Genomic DNA, 26,879 nt, shown 5'->3' with positions numbered 1-26,879 from the left:
ATGATTTCTGACCACGTCATGCAGTGCGCGTTTGTGAGACGAGCGGGTTTGTGTGTACTCAAGGGGTTGCGAACTCGAGAGCCACGGGACGAGATGCTGAAGAAAGAGAGGCAGAAGCGTGCGGGGGCCTTCAGGTGTTAAAATATTTGCCTGAGCATTCTTTAAATGTTAAGTCTAAACCAAATTTTTAAATCTAATCGTACATTTAAATGTGAGCGCTAAATGTTAGATGTAAACAACAACAAAAAGGGCAAAATATTTTTTAATCATAAAAAAAAAAAAACGATCTAACCACTGCAACCCGCAGCGAGGGATAAGCGGTAGAAATGGATGGGTCGAATGACTGTAGTATCGACCACATACTGACAATTTACTTGGTATCGTTAATGTCGATATTTTTACTGGTCCACCCACCTTTGTTTACGTTCTAGAGCTCGAGCTTGCGGTTATTGCGGTTAGCATATCTTCCTACGGTGTGTAGTGTAGCATGTTTAGCAAGTCTTCGTTCTCTGGGGATGACACTTTATTTGTATGGCCATGGAGGCGAGGCTTGCTGATTTAGAGATGGCTTTGATGAACTCCGAAGGGACATATTAGCTGCTAGAGGGGACAATACATTGCTTTAAGAAAGCAGCGTTTGTTGCATTATCACAATATAACAATGGTATTAAATTGATATCATGTGTATCGTTTATTGTCTATATTGCACAACCCTAATGGTTACCCAAATAAAGTTTGCCTTTTGTACCTCTTGTAGATGGTTAAAAAACATATTTATTTTTATTAAAAGGGTACTATTAAAAAAAAAAAAACTTTTTTAACCTGAGGCCATCTGCTCAAGTGTATTTGGGATCTGCATAAATCCCGAAAATTTGGAGAAAAAAACATGGACATATTTATAAAATAATCTTGGTTTCCTTCATACTTCCTCCAAACGACCCGTTTAGAACTTAACCCAGGTGTGATGTTTTTCCAAGGTTGGATGACATCAACGGATAATCCATATATGGAAGAAAATTACACAAACGTAGTAGCGCTTTAACCAGCACAAGTCACGACACAAACTTTCAGCCTCATCTGAAGTCAGACGTGCATTACTTTTGCCTTTTATGATTTGTGGCAATGTGCCTTTAACTGTGAAGAAGTCACTCAGAGTGTGTGCAAAGAAGAGTTCTGCTTCACCCACAAACCTTCACAAAAAGATATATTTTCTGAAAAACTACTTCTACTCAGGGCCTACTATTTATGGCAATGGAGGAGACAATGACATAGCAAGTATTAACAATAGTTTAGCAATGTGTGAATGATACATTAGCAATGTTAGCTCGATTTGTTGTGTAGCTGGCTTAGCCTTGCAATGTAACACAAAAGCGTCATCATCCTCTGGTAAAATAAAGAACGATTTTCCTAAAAACTATCTTTAATTGGATCAGTGCCTACTGTGTTTGGCTATACCTTACTGTATAGCCGGCTTGAGACTCTATTGTTTACAAGGGATTGAAGCAGTAATTAGTGGAGTTGTTAACATGATGTGGAATAGAAAAGCATTTTATTGTCAATAGACATGTATACGTCCAGGATTTGGCATTGGAAAGATACAGACTCTGTAGAACCTTAGCCTTAGCATATAGTACCCCGGTTAGCCTGCTAGTTTTGTTATATATCATCTTGGATGTTGTATTGTGGTGAAAGTCACTCAAAACAGATGGCTCGTAGTGTTCACTGATATCCATAAGGAAATAAAAGCAAGAAAGAAAAAAAGTACAAAACATGGCTGCCGGGGCTGGCAAGAAGGTTCACTCAACATGAAGGGCCGTAGTAAGGAGGAGATTATTTGCATCTAACTTTTCTAGTATCTAACTCCTTTAAATATATCAGGGTGACCTCAAATGTTTATTACTCTTGACAACAAAATACAGATGGGAATTTTACCTATCTATTTTATTACAAATGTAAATACCACCATTACATTTTAGTGTTAATATTCAGCCAAATAAAATTTGAAACATTACAATTAAGGATTACTTTTACAACAACTCACGATTTGATACGATCACAATTCTTGGGGTGACAATACAATCAATTTTCGATTCACTATAATTTTTGATTTTAAACGATTGTCGCAATGTATTATTTGGTAAATAATTCTAATAAAACTTTCAAAACAGTTTTCAAAAAGCAAATTTTATCTGCTGACGTATGACGTCAGTGGAGAGATGGCCTAGAAAAGCTAAAATAGATACTTAAATTTAAAGAAATACAAATATATTAAAATATATATATATATATTTTTTTTTAAAGTATCTATTTTCTGAATATATTTATATGCATACACACATGAATTTTTGAAAATCATAAATTAGTTGAGAATCGCAATAAATATGAATCGCGATTTGGATGTGAATACATTTTTTTCAGCACTCCTGATAAAACCCAATAGAGATTTGGTAAGGGTTTATAACTGACTTCCTCTAGATTTTCTGCAATTAATTAAAAAAAGTTTGTTTTTCTTTCACCCATATACTTTAATAATATTTGTAACTTGCTTTCCTTCCTTTCTCTTCCCTTTTCCTTGACTTCCTTATTTTAATCTTGTGAATGTAACATAATGTTGTGAAGGGCTGTGCCATACGTCTCCCACAGAGACTGGCACATAGGCAGAAAGCCCTCAACGGTGATCGATCAATGGAGTAGTATATATACACAGTACATGCAATAGGACTTGATGTCCAGTCGACTCGTCTGCATGTGTTAATGCAACTTTCAAACAGTTAACGGTCAGGTTTAAGGGTTAAAATCCTAGTGTTGAAGCTGATTTCAATCAACTCAACTCCATAGATTGAGTGTCTTTAGTGCATGTACACATAATACATTTTCAGCAAGTTTGTGCTGCTGTTGTTTTTCTTCCTCATTTAACGACCTGACTTATATACCAGGCATATCCTTGAATGGCAGTAGGAACAATTCTAAATACATAAACATACAAACTACTCCTCAAAACAAAGTTTCTACTTCCAAGATGAGAATATAATTTCAAAAGTCTACTTACAATGTTGTTTTAACAAGAAAAGATAATAATAACAATATATTTAAATGACTGCAATATAAAAAAAACCCCATTAAAATTCAGTTTTTCCATTTCAACTGTTTTAAATTCCGTTTTTCATCTTTTACACTTATTTTACCGCCATCGAGTGTAGGATTTTGTGTAAAATAACATTTTCTAAAATTTTTGTTAACTAAATGCAAAAATCATCACATTTATTGGTGCGATACATCTTTGGACAGTTTTGACCAGTGTTTTAGGTCAAAGAATAACCCATATCCCCCATTATCACATATGTACGCAAGGACACAGATACCAAACACAAACACACACACAACATACACAAGTATGCAACTATTTGGAAAAATGATTGCATGGCTGAGTACAGAGGAGACATGTGAGTAAACATTATCACAAGATGGTCATCAAAACATGGCCACCAGGACAATGACACAAAAGCGCCCCCACAAGCACGGCCGATAACCCCTGAGGCAGGTGGCTCATCTGAGGAACGTTGGAAATGAAAAAAAATAAAACTTTTAAAATAGTAAAAACCATGAGTAGAGATGAATAATAAAATATAAGCAAGCCGTATGACAATTAATAGGGGCAAAACAATTTAAAAATAAAATGAAAAAAAAGATAAAAAATAAAATATATAGTAAACAAATAAAACTAAATAAAATATTGCATGACTATTAGAATAAAAAGTAAAATACAAATGACTTCAATAAATGTATCACTAAGTGCTTTAAGTACATTATGCTTGTGCAAGGAACTTTTAAAAAATGTATTATTTTGTTAGCGCAGTCAGAACGAATGTGGCACACCGCACTGTAATCGTAAAAGGGGTAGGTGTGTTGTGTTGTTCTCAGCTTGATGAGTAAAGAGGCGATTCACTTGAGGCTGTTGGAAAAAAAAAAAAAAAGAGCTCTCATGTTGCGACTGCTATTGCTGTGTTGCCTATGACATCACATCTGTTTTTCTTCTTTGCGGCTTAATTCACACGATAGTGAAGCAGCTTCAGCGTAGCATTAAAACAAGTGAGAGTGAGTGTAAAGTTTGAGCAGAATATTGCTGTTCCTTTCTGGGTGTTCCAGTCATTTAGATAGGACATAGGAACAAGCTTTCATTGAGTCCTGGAAGAAATGGTTTATAAAAGTAACAAAGTCAGGAATAAACCAAAGTGCGTCGAAGGAAATGGCTATTAAAACATCACTTTCATCATCTTGTGGAATACTATCACATGCTTGTGTCTGCAGCGATCACTTTGTAAAATGCTTGTTTGAACATTTGATTTGTTTGAGAAACCTTTTATGAAGCAATCGATTTTATTCTCTTCTATATTAGTAGTGTTTCAGAGCAGAACTAAACGTAAAGAAAGGACAAGAGATCGCATTAGTTTGTGTTGCGATGCCTAAATATAACTACCAAGACCTCTGATTGTGCAAATAAACTAAAGTCATGCTCAGTCCGCCATATTTTTGGGTCGATCGAACAGAAACTAAAACCTTAGTTGTTGTTGTGCAGTAAAGTCAAGTGCTTTATTCGACGTAGATGACCACATTATAGCATATTTTGTAACATTTGATAGCATGAAGAAAATATTCTTAACAGAATTAACAAACTATAAGATTAAATCTCCCGTAGGCTCAACAGCATACTGAATCTTAATATCGAAAGCAAATATTGCTGAACAGCAGCAAAGTATGCAGCTAAATAATGAGACAAAATATGAACTTCACGCCTTAAAAACAACTGCAGACAAGTATTGTAAATTAAGACCAATATTCATAGCAGGAAATCCACTGCACACAAACGTATCCTTTCTGTCATCAGCGTCACTATTACAGCAGCACAGCACTCATTATGTCAATCAAATCTGTTTACTTAGCGAGTCCAACATTATCTTTCACCGATTATTGCTTAATTTGTGGACTCCTTCAGATGTAAATACATGATGTGCCTTCAATCTTTTCTTCTCTAAATCTATGTGATTGTCAAATGAAGTGAAGTCGTAGTGAGCAGTAATGTCTTGGTGATGAATGATTTAAATATTTGAACAATTATGTATCTATTCTTAAGTGTGTATGAATCTACTTCATCCCATTTAAAAACATGTTTTCATGATCGTTTGTATATTTGCCTTTAAACCTTTCAAAATACGCCCAAATCTGCACTGATTCAGGTAAATAAACAGTAGCCTATTGGGACTCTAGACCAGGCCTAATCATCTACATAATGAAGAGGGCCGCAGTTTTAAGAGCCAAAGGGCTTATTTCGACGTCAACATTTGGATGTCTCTTTAGAAAGCGCCTCTGCAGGTTATATTCTTTTGAGACTGTGTTTACTTATTTACAAAGTCAACACATCAGCTTCCACACGGCACTGTCAATAAATTCATTAATCTGCCCTTGCATCTCGTTTCCAGATTGACAAATAGTTTACAGCATGAAGAAACAGAAGTTACGTTTTTTTGATGATTGATGTTACTTCTTTTTAATTGTTTTTTTTTGTTTTTTTATTTCTTTATACATTTCCTTTATTTTTAAAACTAAAAATATAAACATTAAAATAGTATATTGTCCATTGTGAATTTACATAAATAATGTCCATTGTGTGTGTTCCATAAATAAAATAAAAGGTTTAATTATCATACAGCAAACATTGCACACATGTGGCTCAACACAATTAAACCTAAAGTGTAGCTTTATCGCTCTCTCTTGGTCAAATTCATCGCCACATTGATCGGCAGAGTTAAACAGCCAAAAACAGCATGACCATTAATACAAAAAAACATCACAAAGTCAGCAATTTCAATAAATTATTACTTTGTTCGTTGATGTTAAAAGTTAAATTTTTGCACTTTATTTAGATTTTTTTCAGGGTCGATAGCAGAGGTGGGAATCTTTGGGCACCTCACGATTAGATTACGATTCAAGATCTATGATTAAATTAAAATCAATTATTGATACTTTAATATATGAATATTAAAGCAGTTTTACATTTACTTTTGTTTCTCTAAATAAGCTTTTATTACTTGCAAAAAACAGTGCAATTGGAATAAGAAACAGTTAAATTAATACACATTACATTTCTTAAATTAATGGAAACGTGTGCCTTATAATTAAGAATTGGTTGGATCTCTCGGTGAGGTGGTTCGCTGCAGTCAACTAAATTTTAGAACATTCTGCATTACTTTAATAACAATAAATAAATCGATTATCGAGCATGTCCGAGTTGCGATGCATCTTAAAATCGATTATTTTACCCACCTCTCGTAGATAGTGCCATCTTCTTCTATTTACATGTTGCTGCTTTATTGTGACACATATGCTTTGCTGTTGCCGGGGTGGCGGATTACTAAGTACATGAGCAACTCCATTTTTGATAGGTTTCAACGCGCCTGTTTGGGTGTTGTACGGCCAGCCAAATTAAAAGATTTAGTGGGCTGGATGTTGGCCGCGGGTGGCCAGTTGCTCTAGACCAGCGGTCACCAACGCGGTGCCCGCGGGCACCAGGTAGCCCGTAAGGACCAGATGAGTCTCTCGCTGGCCTGTTCTAAAAATAGATCAAATAGCAGCACTTATCAGTGAGCTGCCTCTATTTTTTAAATTGTATTTATTTACTAGCAGGCTGGTCTCGCTTTGCTCGACATTTTTTAATTCTAAGAGAGACAAAACTCAAATAGAATTAGAAAATCCAAGAAAATATTTTAAAGACTTGGTCTTCACTTGTTTAAATAAATTCATTTATTTTTTTACTTTGCTTCTTATAACTTTCAGAAAGACAATTTTAGAGAAAAAATACAACCTTCAAAAGTATTTTAGGATTTTTAAACACATATACCTTTTTACCTTTTAAATTCCTTCCTCTTTTTTTCCTGACAATTTAAATCAATGTTCAAGTATTTTTTTTTTTATTGCAAAGAATAATAAATACATTTTAATTTAATTCTTCATTTTAGCTTCTGTTTTTATACGAAGAATATTTGTGAAATATTTCTTCAAACTTATTATGACTAAAATTCCCAAAAAATATTCTGGCAAATCTGAAAAATCTGTAGAATCAAATTTAAATCTTATTTCAAAGTGGATTTTAACCTATTAGAAACATGTCATCGAAATTCTAAAATTAATCTTGATCAGGAAAAATTACTAACGATGTTCCATGAATTCTTTTTTTTATTTTTCCAAAAAGATTCGAATTAGCTAGTTTTTCTCTTCATGTTTTTCGGTTGAATTTTGAATTTTAACGAGTCGAAATTGAAGATAAAAATTAAATTTTGAAACATAGTTTATTTTTTTTCATGGTTTCTCCTCTTTTAAACCGTTCAATTAAGTGTTTTTTTCATAATTTATTCTCTACAAAAAATCTTACGTAAAAGGAAAAAAAATCTATGACGGAATGACAGACAGAAATACCTTCAACAACAACAACTACTAATCATGACACACTTTTCATGAGATACAACAATTACTACTTTGGGAAAAATTATGACAGAGTGAATATACTATTGCTAAATGCTAAACTAAAAATCCAAACTACAAACATAATAAAACAATCACTTATATTACAGTATCTGCTCTCACTAGCATGCCGATTTATGGGATTTTCATATCTTCCCATCTAGATAAAGAATTAGTCATAATCCTAATCCTCAAGCAGTTAAAAAAAACAAAAAACAAACGAATTTAGAGTCTTTTAATATCTTTCTCGCCATCTCCAGTTTCAAGTTTTAACGTGAAAGTGGACCAACTTCTTGGTTTATGGCCACACCCTCCTACTATACGAGTGAGAGGCCCATCCATCCATTTCCTACCGCATATCCCTCTCGGTGTTGTCGGGGAGCTGGAGCCTATCCCAGCAGCATTCGGAAGGCGGGGTACAACCTGGACAAGTCACCACCTCATCGCAGGGCCAACACAGATAGACAGACAACATTCACACACTATGGCTAATTTAGAGTTGACAATCAACCTATATCCAGGTGCATGTCTTTGGAGGTGTGAGAAAGCTAGAGTACCCGGAGGGAACCCACGCAGTCACGGGGAGAACATGCAAACTCCACACAGAAAGATCCTGAGCACAGGGAAATAGTGGAGCTCCCATTGGCTGACTTTTATTTACATTTATCTAATATTTAGAATGCAATAAAAAAAGAAATTATTTGTCGTCATGTCTTTCATAATGATTGTGAACGATAGGCAAAGTTCCCAAAAAAGTGCAGTTCCCTTTTAAGGCTGTCTTCACACGTAGGGAGCATTTTGGATGAAGGCGCAGAATGACAGACGTAAAGTACCAGTAGAGAGGAAAAACAAGTTGACTTTATATGCTTAATTTAGTTTCATTGAATCCATTAAACCATACCCAATTGTATTTACAATGTGAAAAGTATGTGAAAGTACCGTCTAAACATCACAAAATGGCACAAATTCAGTCACCCATTTTGGATATTCTGCTCCGAATACCTTTGGTTATTTCCAGAGATTGACGTCATTGAAGTGACACTTCTGAACTCTGACCATATTATCGGATCAGTCGTACTCGAAAAATGCAAAAAATAAAAAGAGATGTTCTGTCTATCATCCACAATCCTTATACAAGAAATGTACACATATGCCTTTTTTATGCATTCTAAGTCAAAAATAAATCAATCAATAAAAAGTCTGCTAACAATGGAGTTTATGAGGGCACTCTATTCCGCCCACTAAACTCCCTAAATAACCATCCAAAACCTGCAAACAATACTATATTTACATTTCGTGACCTGAATATTAACCAAATGTTAGTAATTTGTTATTATAAGTGCTAACGCAGACAAAGTATTTTTATTATTCATAACCGAGAGCTAACTATAGTTAAAGGCCTACTGAAACCCACTACTACCGACCACGCAGTCTGATAGTTTATATATCAATAATGAAATCTTAACATTGCAACACATGCCAACACGGCCGATTTAGTATTACTAAATTACAATTTTAAAATTCCCGCGGAGTTTCCAGTTTAAAACATCGCGGAATGATGACGCATATGATGACGTGTGTTTGTGACGTTATTGGTTGGAGGGGACATACAGTGGGGCAAAAAAGTATTTAGTCAGCCACCGATTGTGCAAGTTCTCCCAATTAAAATGATGACAGAGGTCTGTAGTTTTCATCATAGGTACACTTCACCTCTCTCCTCAGAATGTGAAAAAAAAAATCCAGGAATTCACATTGTAGGAATTTTTAAGAATTTATTCGTAAATTATGGTGGAAAATAAGTATTTGGTCAACCATTCAGAGCTCTCACTGTTGGAAGGAGGTTTTGGCTCAAAATCTCACGATACATGGCCCAATTCATTCTTTCATTAACACGGATCAATCGTCCTGTCCCCTTAGCAGAAAAACAGCCCCAAAGCATGATGTTTCAACCCCCATGCTTCACAGTAGGTATGGTGTTCTTGGGATGCAACTCAGTATTCTTCTTCCTCCAAACACGACGAGTTGAGTTTATACCAAAAAGTTATATTTTGGTTTAATCTTACCACATGACATATTCGCCCAATCCTCTGCTGTATCATCCATGTATCAATTTTGGTATAAACTCAACTCGCCGTGTGACCCTTGTCAACTGACAATTTAGACAAACTAACATCAAATTACGAAGTCAAAATATTGACTTACTAATAATGACATACTTAGGATCTCAGATGACTAGGACTGTTTTGTGTTTTGTTTATACTTTACGGAAAAATACCGAGATATATATCGTATAACCACCATTCTGCAAATGGTGTGGAAAACACAACCAACAATTGTAGGCTTCTTTATTTCTCTAATATTTTTATCTATTATAAGATATTGTTATTTGGTTATTTTTTTATTAAACAATGTGTTCAATGTAATCAGAGTCTGTAGTCTATTGCCCCCTAAGGCTGTGATGGCAGCGATGAGGTGGAGACGTGATGGCGACAGGTGGAGTCACACTGTTCCTTAACCTTCCTCGTCCTGCCGCCTGTCCCGGGCGACGCCCTCTCCCACCACCTTAACTAACACATTTTCTGGGGGAAATTACTGGACATCTTATCAATTGTCATCACAGTGAAAGCAGACATCATACAGTAAGCTATAGTTTTATATAATTGTTGTTTGTATTTCTCGTTTATCACTTAGCAATACTGCTACATGATGCTTAGTTGTTCACTAAAGATGGATCTGTTTAGCACAGTTTCTAAAATTTGTAGCTCATCCTCCTTATATTAAGGATCGAAAATATAAGGTTCTGTACCATCATTTGTCCCAAAGTAATCGTTAAGTCGGTATTATTTTCTTTGTTGTTGGGGATGGAGGGACCTGGGGTTTCTACCTCTAAGTCATGCGAAGAAGTGACTGGCTACATCATTATCTCTCAAAATGGCTTGGGAATTTATGTGAGATTGATATTATTTTGATCTTGTCTATTTACTCGCAAAATGTTACAAGTCTTTCGGTGTCATACATGAGATACAGTATATATGATAATAACACCAATAGAGAGGCAACTTTTTTTCCCACTCTACTGGTACTTTTTGTCGAATAGGAATATGGCATGCAGCCGTAATCCACGCACCTTTTTTCTCTTAAACACGTGGGAGAAGAGGGCCCTGAATGAAATGCAAAGTTGTCAGGGAACTCTCAAAAATGTGCATGTTATCGACCCAAATACAAATTCAAAATAGTAAATGTCCGTTTGTATTGCACTGTTAAAGATAAAATACAGACAGAAGTTAGACTGGTGACTGTGCTAAATAGTCTCAAGATTGGAAATAAGCATGTCTGAAAATTTTACTTTCTACAAGTACTCCATACTAGCACAAGCACTAGCTACTTAAGTGCTGCACTTCAAGTGTCGTCTGATTAGTTAAAGAAAACAGCTCGAGGGGAGGTATTTTTCTGCTGTTCAAGCTGACCACATGGAAACAATTAAGTGGGGTTCTGTCCTGAAGAAGTATGCTTTTCTTATACCACTGCAAGTCACTGCTTTACAACAATGACTTTTACCTCAATGCACTTTTTTAATTTACATGTGCATTCTCTCCTAAAATTGACTAATTATAGCTAATTAGACTTTATAATTCCCTTAAAAACACAACATATGAATATGATAACTACCAGTCAAACCTGTATCTACTTTCAAAACTAATCCACAATAACAACATCCTGGTTTTTGAAAAAACGAAACTCCATGCAGGCTTGAGCTTTGGAATCCATAACAATAGTCTGGCCTGTGCTTCTGGGAACATAAGCAGAGTGAAGGCACTGGAGGAACTCGAGTACTTACGAGAACCATGACGCAATAAAAGCTCTGGTATTTAAACGGGAAAAGTACCTCTTACAAAACTGAGGAGCAAAGACAGACCCTGTTGGCCACATGTTCACATGGACCAACAGGTTCTGTTGGTCCATGTGTAGAAATTAAGACAAATACAACAGTCTTTTTCTTAATTTCTATTTTAAAATGTGTTGGTTATCATTATCACACTGTGTGGCCTTACACACCTTTTTCAAGCATGACGATCATGCCAAAGAAGTTAAATGAAGACACTTGTGAAATCAGGTGTGAAGTGGGTGACGACTTGTATGATTGGCCTAATGTAAAAGTACCAGTAGAATGGAAACACAAGTCATCTCTATATTGAAGCTAAAAATGAAGACGCAAGAATGTGTAGGATAAACACACTCAAAAGTTGTAATCTTATTTATCACTACACACACACATATATTTATATACATATATGTAGGTATACACACACATATATATATATATATACATACACACACATATATATGTATATATATATATATATATATACATATATACACACATATGTACATATTTATATACACACATATATATATACATATATATATATATACATATATACATATATATATACATACATATATATATATACACATATATGTACGTATTTATATATATATATATATATATATATATATATATATACATATATATATATATATATATATATACATACATATATGTACGTATACACACAAATATATATTTATACATATATATATATGTGTATACATACATATATGTATATATACATATATGTTAAATATACATTCAGATAAGTGTATTTAAACTGACAATGTAATGTAAACATCCAGTGTAACAAATGTGAAACAATAATGTTCATGTTAGTGTCTTTTAAATTTGTAACTTCAGAAAAACTCTGTCCTCTGTAGTGGGCATCTTTTATCACTTTGGAAAATACTGATTCTCCGAAAAGCAAACTGACAATTTAGTGTTTGATAAAGTAAATATCTCACAAATCAATGGCTTGTCGGTAACAAATATATTTTACGTGTGATTTTTTATAAAGTAACTTCTCATATTACTTGTTTTCCCTGAAGTGCAGTGTCACCAACATTTTTGGGAGATGTTGTTTACTTCCAGACCAGCCAATTCAAAAGTTCCAGCAAAAAACTACACCGACCAAGTTTTCATATTTATACCGTCACACATCATATATACCACGGTATTTAGAATACTATTAAACCCCTATCAATATCATATATATCTGATTTAAAACACTAAAAGACCAACAAAGTTTGCGAGTAAATAGATATAATCAAAATAGTGTCAATCTCACCGAGATTACCGGTCCATTTTGAGAGATAATGAGCAAGCCGGTCGCGTGATGAGGTGGGAACCACAAATCCCTTCCCCACCAACAACAATGCTAATCAAATAATGAGCAAATAACAATTACTTTTGGAAAAATTATGATCAGGACCTTTAGTGGAGGCCCTTAGGGATATTTTTGTTCACTTTTGTCTAAAAGCGCCAAATTTGGCACAAGTGTAGCTCAGGGCATACTTAAAAGATTCAGCTATGGCGCCCGCACCGGTGACCTTTGGGGTCACCACAGCGGCCAATCAAATATGGCCGCCACTTGTAATAGCATTTGTCTCTAACATTTGAAACGGATGTGCTACAAATGTAAACTTGGTGTCTATGTGATGTGTTTTCACAATTAGAAATGTGTTGGAATGCTAATTGTTATTTTTGGATGTGTCCAGACCCCTATATTGCATATTTCCAAGTGGAGTTTTGCTATTCTGAAGACATTGGACGTAACTTGATTCTTTTCTAATGTTTATATGAAATGTTTCTGTTTCTGTTTCTGTTGAAACAGAAACCTATATTGCAGGAGGGTGGGGAGACACTGACTTTCTCTACTTTTAGGTTTCTGTGTCTGTTGACTTCCTCTACTTTTACTAATGTTACAATTAAATATATCTGCAGCTTTACATTCTATCTGTGTTGAAATATATGTGCAATACATTTTGGTAGATAATGGCTACGTTGTTAATATGGAAATTAAAGTGCTCTAATAAATAAATGATCATAAATCTGATCATTCCAGTGTGTTTCAGATGCTCAATAAACCTAAAATAGTTTCCCAAAAGTATCAAAAGTTAAGGTATACCTATTTTTTACATAGCAGCCATCTTGGAAATATGCTAATTGGGTGTCCAGACACACCCAATCATAAAGAGGATTTTTCCTTCATGATTTAATTGTGAAAAAACATGAAATAGACACCAAGTTTGGATTTGTAGCTCATTTGGTTCAAATGTAGAGGCAAAAGCGTGTTTAGGTGGTGGCCATATTGGATCGCTCGCTGTGGCAACCCCAAAGGTCACCAGCGCCCTAGCCAAATCATTTAAGTATGCCCTGAGCTACACCTGTGCCAAATTTGGCGCTTTTGGACAAAAGTGAACAAACACACCCTAAAATCTCCCTAAGGGCCCCCACTACTTATATTGCTTAGCTTGAATATAAGGACGGTGAGCTACAAGTTTTAGAAGAAGTGCGCTAAACAGATCAAGCTTTATTGAAACACTATAACAGCTAACATTTAGCACTATTGTTAAGTGCTAAACAAGAAATACAAACAATAATAAAACTTTTTACAGTCGCTCACTGTACAATGTCTGCTGTCACTGTAATGACAACTGTTTAGCTGTTCATATCTTCCCGTTTAAATGGATAATTAATCATAATCCACAAGAAGGGTTAAAAGGAAACCTTGCTGCTTACGGACACCGGCTTCGGTTGTTGAGTCTTTGTCTCTACATCCAGGTATAAATTAAATGTCACAGATGAACAACTTCCAGATTCATGGTTAAATACTCCTGTTATCTAGATGAGGGGCATGATTTATTAATCTGGATTCTACAATAACTTTGAAGAGCTGAGATGTGATGAAGCAGCAGCAGGACACCGGCCAGCTCAATGCGACAGCATAAGCTAGTTAGCTCTCAGCTATCAATGCACCACTAAGAAAATAGTTTGTCTGCGTTAGCGATTACAATAACAATATTTCTAATATTTGGTTAATATTCTGGTCATGTTATGCGGGTTTTGGATGATTATTCAGAGGGCTTTGTGGGTGGAATAGAAAACTTCCATTGCCTTAATTGTGTTCGGACATTTTATTTATTTACAACTTGGGATGCATTAAAAAAAATGTATGTGTTCATGTCTTACATAGGGATTGTGAATGATAGACAGCACATCTCTTTGTAGTTTAAGCATATTTCCAATATGGCTAATCTGATAACATTAACGTCCTTTCCCATTAAAAAATGACATAATCTAATCTAAACTGGTAAATGGGTTGTATTTGTATAGCGCTTTTCTACCCCTTTTTAAGGAGCCCAAAACGCTTTTACAGTATTTCCACATCCACCCATTCACACACACATTCACACACAATGGAGTTTATGAGGCCTCCATTGTTTATCTATAATAAACCTATAGATACTTGATAGTGCACATTGGAGCTACAAGTTATGCTTTTTCTTAGTGTCTCTCAGAGTCGTCATTCCATACTCAGAGGAAAAGGCGTTTTCAAGGACTGCTGACCAGACACAAAGAAAACCCCCCAAAAATAATAATACCAATAGTGTCATGACCTCCCTGACAGTGGTGGACTTAAATAAATAAATAAATGGGTTGTACTTGTATAGCGCTTTTCTACCTTCAAGGTACTCAAAGCGCTTTGACACTACTTCCACATTTACCCATTCACACACACACATTCACACACTGATGGAGGGAGCTGCCATGCAAGGCGCCAACCAGCACCCATCAGGAGCAAGGGTTAAGTGTCTTGCTCAGGACACAACGGACGTGACGAGGTTGGTACTAGGTGGGATTTGAACCAGGGACCCTCGGGTTGCGCACGGCCACTCTCCCACTGCGCCACGCCGTCCCTTCATCCTACTTCATCTCTTTTTTTCAAACAAAAATGCTTTGCTCTGATTAGGGGGTACTTGAATTTAAAAAAATGTTCACAGGGGGTACATCACTGAAAAAAGGTTGAGAACCACTGCTTTAACTGACAGAGGGGACTAGCAGCTAACTGTGTATATCAGGGGTGTCAAACAGAGGTTTTAATCAGGCCCACGAGATCAGTTCGCGAAGTATAAATAGGAGCTGAAATTTTGAATGAAAGAAACTGCTGTTCTAAATGTGTCCACTGGATGTCACAATAGCAATTCTTTGTATCCCCTGCTGAAATACCGCAAAACGACAGAGGGGGCAGACCAATGTGCCGCCCTAAATTCAATCTTTTTGACTGAATAACATCACATTAATACATGACAAATGCAGATAGAACACTATTAACTGCAACATGTAATTGTAGAAAGAAAAACAACAACAAACTTTCAGAAAGTACTTTGTCTGTATTTAAACAAGGAAACACTCTTACGTTCTCTTTATTTTTAGGTGATCATGCCATGATTTTACCAGTCTAGCCAACTTGGGAATATTTTTTCCTCCATGTGGCCTCTGAGCTAAAATGACTGTATATCCATGCACAGTGTGGCGCTGCAGCCCTAAATGTACTCTTTACCTCACTTGGGACAAATAAACTGGCATGCTAATCGCTAAACTAACTTAATACAACACTAAGAAATATGTTCTGCAAAGTTTAAGAAGTGTAGATAGTAGCGTGTTACATCAGAAAGTAAGCAGCTATTAATAGGAAATTAACAATTACAATATGTGTCAGACTATAAGGCGCACATCCTTTTTATTTTCTCAGAAATCGACACTGTGTATATGTATTAATTCTGGTTGTGGTACATGGTGTAATATTAGTAACCAGTATATGGCAGTAACACATAAGAGATATGCGTGGACTGCAGGTTGAAGCCCATTCAATAAATTACGCTAGCAAGTACGGCAAGCAAGCAAGATCAAAACTATGTTTCTGTTAGCATATTTAGAACATTACACACAGCACTCAAAAAATGTCAAAATGTTTTAGTGTGACTTTGGTAAGCTACAAAGCCACACTGCTTGATGGATTGTCTGAGCATTATGGCTACTGTAGTCAGACGTACGAGTATTATAGTGTATAAGGACCCCACAATGTCACCTATAAGGAGACATATCTAGTGTTTTATTTCAACCTATTACGCAACACCAACTTTTTGAACCTATTTGTTTCTGCTGTTTGTGTATTTAAAGTTAAAGTACCAATGATTGTCACACACACTCTTGGTGTGGCGAAATTATTCTGTGCTTTTGACCAATCACCCTTGATCACCCCCTGGGAGGTGAGGGGAGCAGCGGTGCCGCGCCCGGGAATCATTTTTGGTGATTTAACCCCCAATTCCAACCCTTGATGCTGAGTGCCATGCAGGAAAGGAATGAGTCCCATTTTTATAGTCTTTGGTATGACTCGGCCGAGGTTTGAACTCACAACCTACCGATCTCAGGGCGGATACTAACCACTAGGCCACCGAGTAGGTTTGGGATCTGGTAAAGTCGGGGAAAGTTGCGCGCGTCCACCATTGTAGTCCATGACGTATTCAATAAGCGCTTTCTTTATCCATTTGTTGTGGGGCATTAATCCTTCGCTGTTGTCATTTTTAATAAAATGTAACGTATAGCTGGAACTTAATCTCTCTATATACTCAAGGAAGCGCAAAAAAACAGCGACTGGAAGAAAACGCAGTCAAAGTGGAGCCACATGCATAAAACCACCCGCAAAACAGCGCATCCTGAAGATACATTAAGAAAGAAGCTTGAAGGTGGTCTGTAAAACATCGAACATTTATACCAAAGAACAACAATCACATGTTATGTAAACTACAAGGAAATGTTTAAAAAAGATCTGAATATGACTCCTTTAATGCACTTTATAATCCGGTGCACCCTTTGTATGAAAATAGCCCCGTTCGGCAATGTGACGTATAATCAGGTGCGCCTTACGGTCCGAAAAATACAGCTTAATAAGTCTAGAGAGGATAATATAACGGTGATCTGTTGCTGTGCCGTGGCCAGGGGGACACGTAAGGGGAGTGCAGATCGATCCATAAATTGGTGGTGTTGATATAAAGGGTAGTAAGAGTATATGATTGATACTAGAGTAATTAAAGCAATATTTCTATGGATACAAAATCAGTCTTGCTACTAGAGGTGTAATGGTACACAAACATTTCGGTTCGGTACGTACCTCGGTTTAGATTTCACGGTTCGGTTCACTTTCGGTACAGTAAGAAAACAAAATATAAACAATGGCTTTATCCTTTTTAACATTGGGAACACTATAATAATTCTGCCCACATTAGACCACATTAAACTGCCTCAAATTGTTGCTTTCATTAAATGGACAAAACCTTTCTTCTACATATAAAAAGTGCAACATTAAACAGTTTCCATTGAAACTGTTAAATGTCAACTCATCATGCTTAATTTATTACAGCATTTGGGAAGCCTGTAGTTGACTTTTATTATGTAAATATTGTATTTTTATCAACATGTGATAGCAGGGAACCTGCTATTCAAAACTAGGCTGCTACATTACTAATTATTCATGCAACTATAGCTAAAAAAATAGTACAATTGCAATAGGAGAGACTATTCATCCCTAAACAACAGAATTCAATGAAATAACAGACAGGGCTTTGCTGCCCCTAACACACACACACAGCAAAATGAGCTAACGTTAAGCTAAAAGCTAATTAGCCTTCATCTCAAGCCTATACTGTGAGCGAGCTGAGCTGCAGTTTAAGTTTCTAGAAGGTCAATGGGCTCATAGTGATGTTTGTAATAGTTGTGACTGGGAAGTGTTTAGTATAATTTGAGTAGAGTCCGCTCCTCCCCTGCTAAATGAATATCTTTGCTCGATGCTGAAGGATTGACTACATCATTAAGTCTGAATACGCACTGCTGATTGGCTGTTACATTGCTCTGAATACGCACTGCTGATTGGCTTTGTATGTAACCAATCAGATGGTTGTGTGGGCGGGACAATGAGGCAGAGACAGAGGCAGAAAGCAGAGCAGCTTGTGAAGACTTCTGCTTCCGAACTCGTTCGATACGCCCGCGTGACGAACCGAAACCCCCGTACCGAAACAGTTCAATACAAATACACGTACCGTTACACCCCTAGTTGCTACATTTTTGTTTACGTTTACAAAAGGATTTTAATGATTTGCCGGGCACAGGAGGACTTTGAGGGCAAAAATCAAGGATCTAAAAGAGTATTGGCTGGTAGTTTCTACTTTTGTTTAGTTATTGTGTACTATAAAATTTGCTTTGCTCAAACAATTGAATTTAATAAAATCAAATAAGGAACTAATTTAAATAGTGTTGATATTGTTAAACTGTCAACAGCGATTCGCATCATGTTATGCTTAATCATAAAAACATGGTAGTAGTATTTAATCCACCAATTCATTGTTTTCTTTTTCAATCGGCCAATAAAAGAAAGATTTGCGCATGTTTGAAAGTATTGTCATTGGTGTAAAGACAGGAGTATAAATTATGAAGCATCTAATTGTAAATATGCACAAATGGAAGAAAATTACACCAAACTGCCATGGGTTAAAATGATACCCCATATTCTTTCATTTTTGGTTTCGCCGACGTGAGTCAGCCAGTCAGAGTTGTGTCCGCTTCAAGCATACATTTGTGTTTGTTTAATGTTTTTTTTCCCGTGTGTGTAGTATTTTAGTTCTGTACAGTGCTCTTAATTTGAAGAAGATGGCGCCGCTGTAGTGGCTGCTGTTGGCAGGAGCTCTGTGCTCTTGTGTCATCCTTTTGTGTTTCCCTCTTGTTTTCATGTGTTATTTTATATATATATATAAAATATATATATATATATATATATATATATATATATATATATATATATATATATATATATATATATATATATATATATATATATATATATAAACACACACACACACACACACACACATCATTTTTGCCTTTTGTTCCGGGACCATTTAGGAATTTGTGACAAGGGGTGGCACTTTCGTGACTTCTGCGGTGCTTTTTTGTGGACTTTTGGATCTGCCTCCTGGGAGCCTTTTGGCCATGGAGACCAGCTGCTGGGTCTTTGCCAAACCAGAATCCTTTTGGAGAGACTGGAGGAAATGCGGATGAAGAGACAGGGCTGCGGAGCTAGCACGGAATGCCGAGATGGATAAGCTTCAGTGTGTTGGCTGAATGAGCAGATATCGGACACCTTAGTCTCCTTGGACGTATCCTCGCTCATCCATGCGAACTGGACACTGGCCGAGAGTTGGTTGGCGGCCAAGAGTGGAGTCGGCTCTCTTGGTTGCTTTGTTGGGTCTGCTCCTGTCTCTGACCATGCTCTCTCCACTCCAGCAGACAATGGGTTGGAGGCCACCACAGTGTATATGGCTATGGGTGTTTTTTTTCCCTTGCCCTCAGTCTGGACCCCCTCTCCAGGGGCCCAGGCTTAGACCGATTTTTTATTTTAATATTTTTATTTGTTTCTCCCATTTCCCCCCACTTGTTTACCTGTATCTCACCTTTTTTGTAAGGGGCGCCAGAAGTTGGCAGACCCGTCAGCGATTCTGTTCTGTCTCCCTGTAATGTTTGTCTGATCTTGAATGGGATTGTGCTGAACATTTTAATTTACCTGAAGGAACTCTTCTGAAGGAATAAATAAAGTAATATCTATCTATCTAACTATCCATCTATCTTGTAATGTCACTTTCCCTGTCTGCCACTGAGCGCGAGAAATCAAGCAGTATTTTAATAAAACTACCCAAAGTGTCCAACTTTTCCTTGCCGACACTAAATAAATGTGGTCTACAACAGCACCAGTCATCAGGAGCAGTATTGCTGCCTGTAAGATGCACAGGTGAAATGGAGAGCGACACATTTTATTACACATTTGTGAGTATTGAAGCAATCCCAATAGTAAACTATTGTAACCTTTGGTCTGGCAAGCTAAACAGAATAGTCAGGATAGTAGGCAGGCAAAAACTCAACCGGCACTTTTTTAAAGTCTCGTTTCTTGTTCTAACACGGCCATCATCATTGTCTCTCTTTTTCCCACCAGTCACACATTCCCAGCATTCATAATAATTACGGTACACCTTACATCCGGTCCAACTGTGGTAAAAACAAAAGGTCTCAGAAAAACATCTTACACTATAAAAATTTTGAATTATGTTCATATTTAATGTTTACAACATCTTGTGTTTGAGATTGTTTATAGGGTTAGGCAAAATAAGTGCTCCACTTCAGCAAAAAATTATTTCGGTCTGTAAAATTATCAATGTATGAATGTAAAACTGCTTGTTTATTTTGTTGACCACTGTCGGAAGAAATAATAAACTCATTAACTAACTAAAATTACAGTAAAAGGATCAATGATATCCATTACGCAGATTGAAAGCTTAAATATGCAGCCTGCATGGTAGTTTCAAGCAACAAATAGTAAATGACCATGTTGATTTTGTTACCTGGAGGGCCCCAATGACTAGCTTTGCCTTGGGCCCCCAAACAACAAAACACGTCCCTGCCCACAGGCTACCACACTCCTCAATTGTGTTTCGTAATGTGGGTGAGGCGGTTGTACATGCTAGTGATGGTAACTCACATTTATAGAGTAGATAAGGGCAGCAATTCCAAGGGGAAGGCAGCAGCACAACATGGTGAAAATGGAATAGCACAGGTAGTCGTTGACGGGGTTGGCCAACGGGCCTCGGGTCACAAACACCGTGGGCTGGACAGTGACCGTGCCCGGCTGGGGTGGATACTGCTGACCTGGCGTGTACTGCTGCTGTCCATACACAGCACTGCCATATGGTGGTGGATAGGGAGCATCCTGATTGTCACACAAAAGATAAATCATTTCCATGAGGCAGCCTTATTATACCAAGGAACAAATTAACTTTCAGAACACATGACGTGAACTTACAAATTCAAAGCCAATTAAAAATCTTTGTTCACACTTGTCATGTGATGAGCGAGGAAAATAAATTATCTTCTATATCATTATTACCACTTGGAATATTTGAATGTATTTTAAACACCAACAGTTCTGATAAATTAGCTTACATAAACAACACAGGTACTTTAACACAACTTACATGATTAATTTGATAAAGTGATCAATTAGTTTATTTTCATATCCAAGCACCACATTAGATAATTTATTATTAAAAAAATTAAATAAATATTTAATTGTTAGCTGCTTACCTGCGACTGAGGAGGATAACCATGTCCAGGCTGAGAGTATCCCTGCGTAGGTAGAGGGTAACCCGGCCCAAGCTGAGGGTTTCCTGGGTACGGGTTGTCCTGGTAGGGCGGAAGGGGCGCCTGGCCCATGGAAGACTTCTCTGTCGTCCATTCCTTGGGAGGGGCGCTGGGGTCCATAACGGTTTGCTTTCTTGACCACACGTTGCAACAAAAAAACAACAACAACCTTAAAGGTGTATAATTGTTCTTTTTAAATATATTTACTTTTTATCGGTCAAGATTTGACTGGCTGTTACTTGGAGAATTGACACGCTGAAATGGGCGTCGATTTTTTAAATAGGATGGTCTGCTGTTCAGTTCTCTGGATTGACGACACAGTTTCCTCTACAGACTTTCAAAATAAAAGCAACACCGACCGGCGATGGGCGCCCTCTTGTGTTTTATAGAATGTTTGGTTAATGATGACACGTCATGATAAAGAGCCACAAGCACCAAAGCCTTGGTGTTACTATACAATTATAAACTATATACTACACAATTTACATATATTTACTAAGAATTCAAGATGAAAAATGTGTGATTATGGGTAACTTGGAGATACAGGTAACTTGGGGATACAGCTAAAATTACAACAGATCAATAAAAAGAATCACTTAGATCCGATTATAATCTGAATTATAATTATTAAGACAACATCAGAATGAATTAGAAACATCACGTCGAAAACTGTTTCCGACTTTTTTGTTAGCGGCCTGTTGTTGTTGAGCTTGACAATATTCTCTCGCTGATCAAGAACACGCCAACGAGCGGGGGGAAGATGGCGATGAGATGGAGCCCTCATATCGTAAACAATTCATGGCTGCACTGTCCTGTACACTCAGTCACACACTACAGATGTTTACTGTGTTCTACAAGCCTTGACAAATAGTATTTCTCCACAAAAAGTGGAAAGGCAGCATTTTAGTCATTACTTGATGGCAAACCTTTAACTTGAACTATTGTACTTTAAATATTTGACGTATTTTAAATGTAATATTTATTCCAGTATTTCTTTAGTTTTATTCTGCTTTTTTTAAAAAGTGCATTTTAACCACTGTGCAGCATTTTGTGAAACTAAGTTTTTTTTTATTGTATAATGCAGTGGTTCTCAAATGGGGGTATGCGTACCCCTGGGGGTACTTGAAGGCATACCAAGGGGTACTTGAGATATTTTTCAAATATTCTAAAAATAGCAACAATTTCAACATCTTTTATAGATATATTTATTGAATAATACTTCAACAAAATATGAATGTAAGTTCATAAACTGTGAAAAGAAATGCAACAATGCAATATTCAGTGTTGACAGCTAGATTTTTTGTGGACATGTTCCATAAATATTGATGTTAAAGATTTTTTTTTTTTTGTGAAGAAATGTTTAGAATTAAGTTTATGAATCCCGATGGATCTCTATTACAGTCCCCAAAGTGGGCACTTTAAATTGATGATTACTTCTATGTGTAGAAATCTATTTATAAATGAATCACTTGTTTGTTTTTTAACAAGTTATTTGTATATATTTTTTCCTAATAGTTCAAGAAAGACTACTACAAATGAGCAATATTTTGCACTGTAATACTATTTAATAAATCAGAAACTGATGACATAGTGCTGTATTTTACTTCTTTATCTCTTTTTTTCAACCAAAAATGCTTTCCTCTGATAAGGGGGTACTTGAATTAAAACAATTTTCACAGGGGGTACATCACTGAAAAAAGGTTGAGAACCACTGGTATAATGGACTGGATTGGACTGATGTTTCGTCCACTAGATGGAGCCCAAATACCATTATTTGCTTTGTGTTTGTTCCATATACTACACTAACTGGGCAGGCACTTTTTTAATTCAATGCAAGTTTTCAAGCTGTTTGTTGAGAATACACAAAAATACATACGACCCCCCTTGGGTGCAATGAAGCCTTGAATGAGCAGCAGTCACAATAAAATACTGTAAGTTGGTGTTCTGCTGCCATCTGTTAACCAGATTTGTTTGATTCAGCCATCCCATTTAAACACAAGAATGCAACAGTTTTGTGTGTGATTTTAATGATTCTTTAATAACAGAAACATGACAGAGATTCCGTGTTTTTAAACCCCAGCATCCACCATTTTGCTCATTGAAGCTAAAACGTTCATAAATTATTAACTCTTAACATGTATGGCTACTTCTATTTGACATGAATATATGCACATTGTTAGGCTGCTTACAGTAACTTACGTCTAGCGCAACCTTTTTTCTATACACAAAGACACAACTACAAATAGTAGTGTGATACATTTGACACAACCTATTTAAAGGATTTTTGGTACTATGTTTGTGGAAAAGGTTGACTCGAATGACATGGTGTAATATTACGTGTGTGTACAAGGGTGTTTGCGTCCAACTGTGTATGGAAGAGTGGGCATTTGTCTGGTACAAAAAAATCACAAAAGACTGCCACATCTTACAACTTCCTGTTGTTTCCTGTAACAATGAAAAAGCTTCTGCTTGGGTCTCAAATGCTGCTGCTTCCTCAGAATCTGACTTCTGCGAGTCATTGTATTCTTGTCAACTTCTAGCAATCACAGGCATGACCTGGAGACAAATAGTAAGACATTTTTTATTACACATATTTATACTTTACTACAGGAGTTCTTAACCTTTTTTACCTCAGGGCCCAACTTTTCCACTAAACAGTGGGCCAGGACCGACTTAAATGATAACAATGAATTAGTAATCTTATTCTAGACTTTATTTGTATTCTATAATCATATAACCCTAATCCTAATCTTAATTTACAGTTTAACTGGTTCAACAATGTCAAATGAAAGCGTGTGTAAATCACAAAGATTATTATCAAGGCTTAGGTTAGGCTGTTTAGAAAAATAAGGTCAAATTAAATACACTGCAAAAGAAGAGATTCAAAAACATACAATTACTCAGTGCAAAAATAAATAAATTGAACTAAATAAATAATAATTTTCAATGTATCCATCCATCCATTTTCTACCGCTTGTCCCTTTTTGGGGTCACGGGGGGTGCTGGAGCCAATCTCAGCTGCATTTGGGCGGAATGTGGAATACACCCTGGACAAGTCGCCACCTCATTGCAGGGCCAACACAGATAAACAGACAACATTCACACACTAGGGCCAATTTAGTGTTGCCAATCAACCTATCCCAAGGTGCATGTTTTTGGCGGTGGGAGAAAGCCTGAGTACCCAGAGGGAACCCACGCAGTCATAGGGAAAACATGCAAACTCTACACAGAAAGATCCCAAGCCCGGTATTGAACTCAGGACTTTTCAGGACCTTCGTATTGTGAGACACATACACTAACCCCTGTTGCACCGTGCTGCCATATTCAATGTAAATGTTTCTTAAATCAACTGTCATAAAAATTTGAGTGCAAATGAAATTACAGCTTCATCACTTTAGTCATAATTTTTGCACTTAAGAAACTTCTGTATGCCTTTAGATCCAGACTTCTTCTGTTATTCTGATATTGTCATTACTGCATCAAGTGGTGGAAAAGGGTATTACAGCTGAGTACCACTGCGGCCCATACGGACCACAGCTGACAAACACAATCATTTTTGGCGGTTCTCTAAGGGGCGCTTACGGCCCAACTATGGGTTCTATGGTTAAGAAAAATGCTTTACTCTATTACTTGCTCATAAATCAATAGTTTCATCATAGTCATTCACTATAATGTCACAGAGGGTAACTTAGATCTGTATATCATTTATGTTAACTATTTTAGGATTAATTGCACTTTTTGCAGTTGGGCTAGACCCCTATATTCCTTCATGCCCTGATCTTAGATTTCAATGAAGAGTGGAAGCTGTAATAGCAGTAAAGTAGAAACAAACTCAATACAATGTGTTTTGCTATTTTACTATTTGTAATGCAGTCGGTGTTACATAACAGGTTGCTTCAAAGCACCTTTCTCTCCCTGCGAGGCACCACCTGTTGAACCGCGAGGACCAGGTCGCTTCTCTTCAACATTAAGCCACTCTCCATACTGTGTCAGTGTGTTTGACATGAGGCAATTCACAGTGAAAAAGGTGGACAATTAAAATATAATGAGCCTCTAGCAAGATAGCGAATGGGTGGGGAAATCGCCAATGTTTCAGCAGGAGTATTTTGTTGTACACAAGTAAAGTATACTGTACATATGGGTTATTGTGTGGAATTATTTGAATTCTAGAAGGCACATTGTCCACGTGTGTGGTAGCTGTGCACACATTACCTTGGTCGGCAAGCATTGCCTGAGTATTGCTTCCTGTCCTCCTCCTGCGGTGAAATGAGCACACAACGGGAAACACAACATTTAGTTTGTAGCTGTTATACACTTTCCAAATTATATGCAAGTGTTAGACTCCAAATATTACCTTTTGTCCTGCTTGAACTTACACCTGCAGTGGCCACCTGAACCAAGAGAAATAACAATTGCATGACAGTCCGTGTCCAGGAGTGAAAATAATTGCATATTATGCATCATATCTTACTGAAAAGGATGGTAATGCCAATGAGACAAAGGACAGCTGCCAAAATCAGACCTCCGACACGCAGTCTGTGGTAGTCTGTGAAAACACATCAGGGTTTCCATCAGATGATACAGAAACATACTGTAGAGTTTTATATAATATTGTTGACAATGAAGGTTGAATCAATTTTAGTGCAAATGTACATTCAGAAATACTTTAGGTACTGCTTGTCTTTGGGACTGTCCATTAAACTTGTACATTTTTATTTTTACTGGCATCTCAAAATGATTACTCTATACTGTGGTATTCTTTCAAAATGTTGTTCAGTTCATAAAAACATGTTTAAATAAGATAAAAAGTGTGTGTTACTTGTAGGGCTGAGTACCTTTTCACCTTTCACATTTGAACCGATGCTATGCAAATACCTGTACTCACTCTGTACTAATTTTCTGTACTTTTGTGTGTTAATAAAAGATAATTGTTTGATAATAACATATTTTTAATGTAACATTTACGAGTGAGCTGTTTAAGATAATTGTACTGGCCTGTTGTCATATATTGTTTTACGATAACATTTCTAAATCTCATTTGCAAGTATTACATAGTACAGTGGTTCTCAACCTTTTTTCAGTTATGTACCCCCTGTGGATTTTTTTTTAATTCAAGTACCCTTTAATCAGAGCAACGCATTTTTGGTTGAATAAAAGAGATGAAGAAGTAAAATACAGCAATAGGTCATCAGTTTCTGATTTATTAAATTGTGTAACAGTGCAAAAT

At 36.5% G+C, this 26,879-nt stretch overlaps 2 protein-coding genes across 2 annotated transcripts in view; both read right to left on the bottom strand.

Moving 5' to 3' along the window:
• si:dkey-33i11.9 (synapse differentiation-inducing gene protein 1-like) overlaps positions 1-21,955 on the bottom strand; it is a 49,683-nt gene extending 27,728 nt beyond the window's left edge. The window contains exons 1-2 of the mRNA XM_061916314.1: positions 21,596-21,955; positions 20,994-21,221 (exon numbers count right to left, since the gene is read on the bottom strand). Of these exons, the coding sequence (XP_061772298.1) occupies positions 20,994-21,221; positions 21,596-21,772 (405 nt within the window). The 5' untranslated portion in view covers positions 21,773-21,955. The remainder of the gene's footprint in view (positions 1-20,993; positions 21,222-21,595) is intronic.
• Positions 21,956-23,662: 1,707 nt separating this feature from the next.
• fxyd3 (FXYD domain containing ion transport regulator 3) overlaps positions 23,663-26,879 on the bottom strand; it is a 29,323-nt gene continuing 26,106 nt past the window's right edge. The window contains exons 5-8 of the mRNA XM_061916315.1: positions 26,124-26,198; positions 26,007-26,043; positions 25,865-25,908; positions 23,663-24,208 (exon numbers count right to left, since the gene is read on the bottom strand). Of these exons, the coding sequence (XP_061772299.1) occupies positions 24,189-24,208; positions 25,865-25,908; positions 26,007-26,043; positions 26,124-26,198 (176 nt within the window). The 3' untranslated portion in view covers positions 23,663-24,188. The remainder of the gene's footprint in view (positions 24,209-25,864; positions 25,909-26,006; positions 26,044-26,123; positions 26,199-26,879) is intronic.

The sequence above is a fragment of the Nerophis ophidion genome, linkage group LG11 (genome assembly GCF_033978795.1).
Source record: "Nerophis ophidion isolate RoL-2023_Sa linkage group LG11, RoL_Noph_v1.0, whole genome shotgun sequence".
NCBI classification, from domain to species: domain Eukaryota; kingdom Metazoa; phylum Chordata; class Actinopteri; order Syngnathiformes; family Syngnathidae; genus Nerophis; species Nerophis ophidion.
Note: the sequence above shows the minus strand (reverse complement) of the source record. Positions and strands in the feature narration are given on the sequence as shown.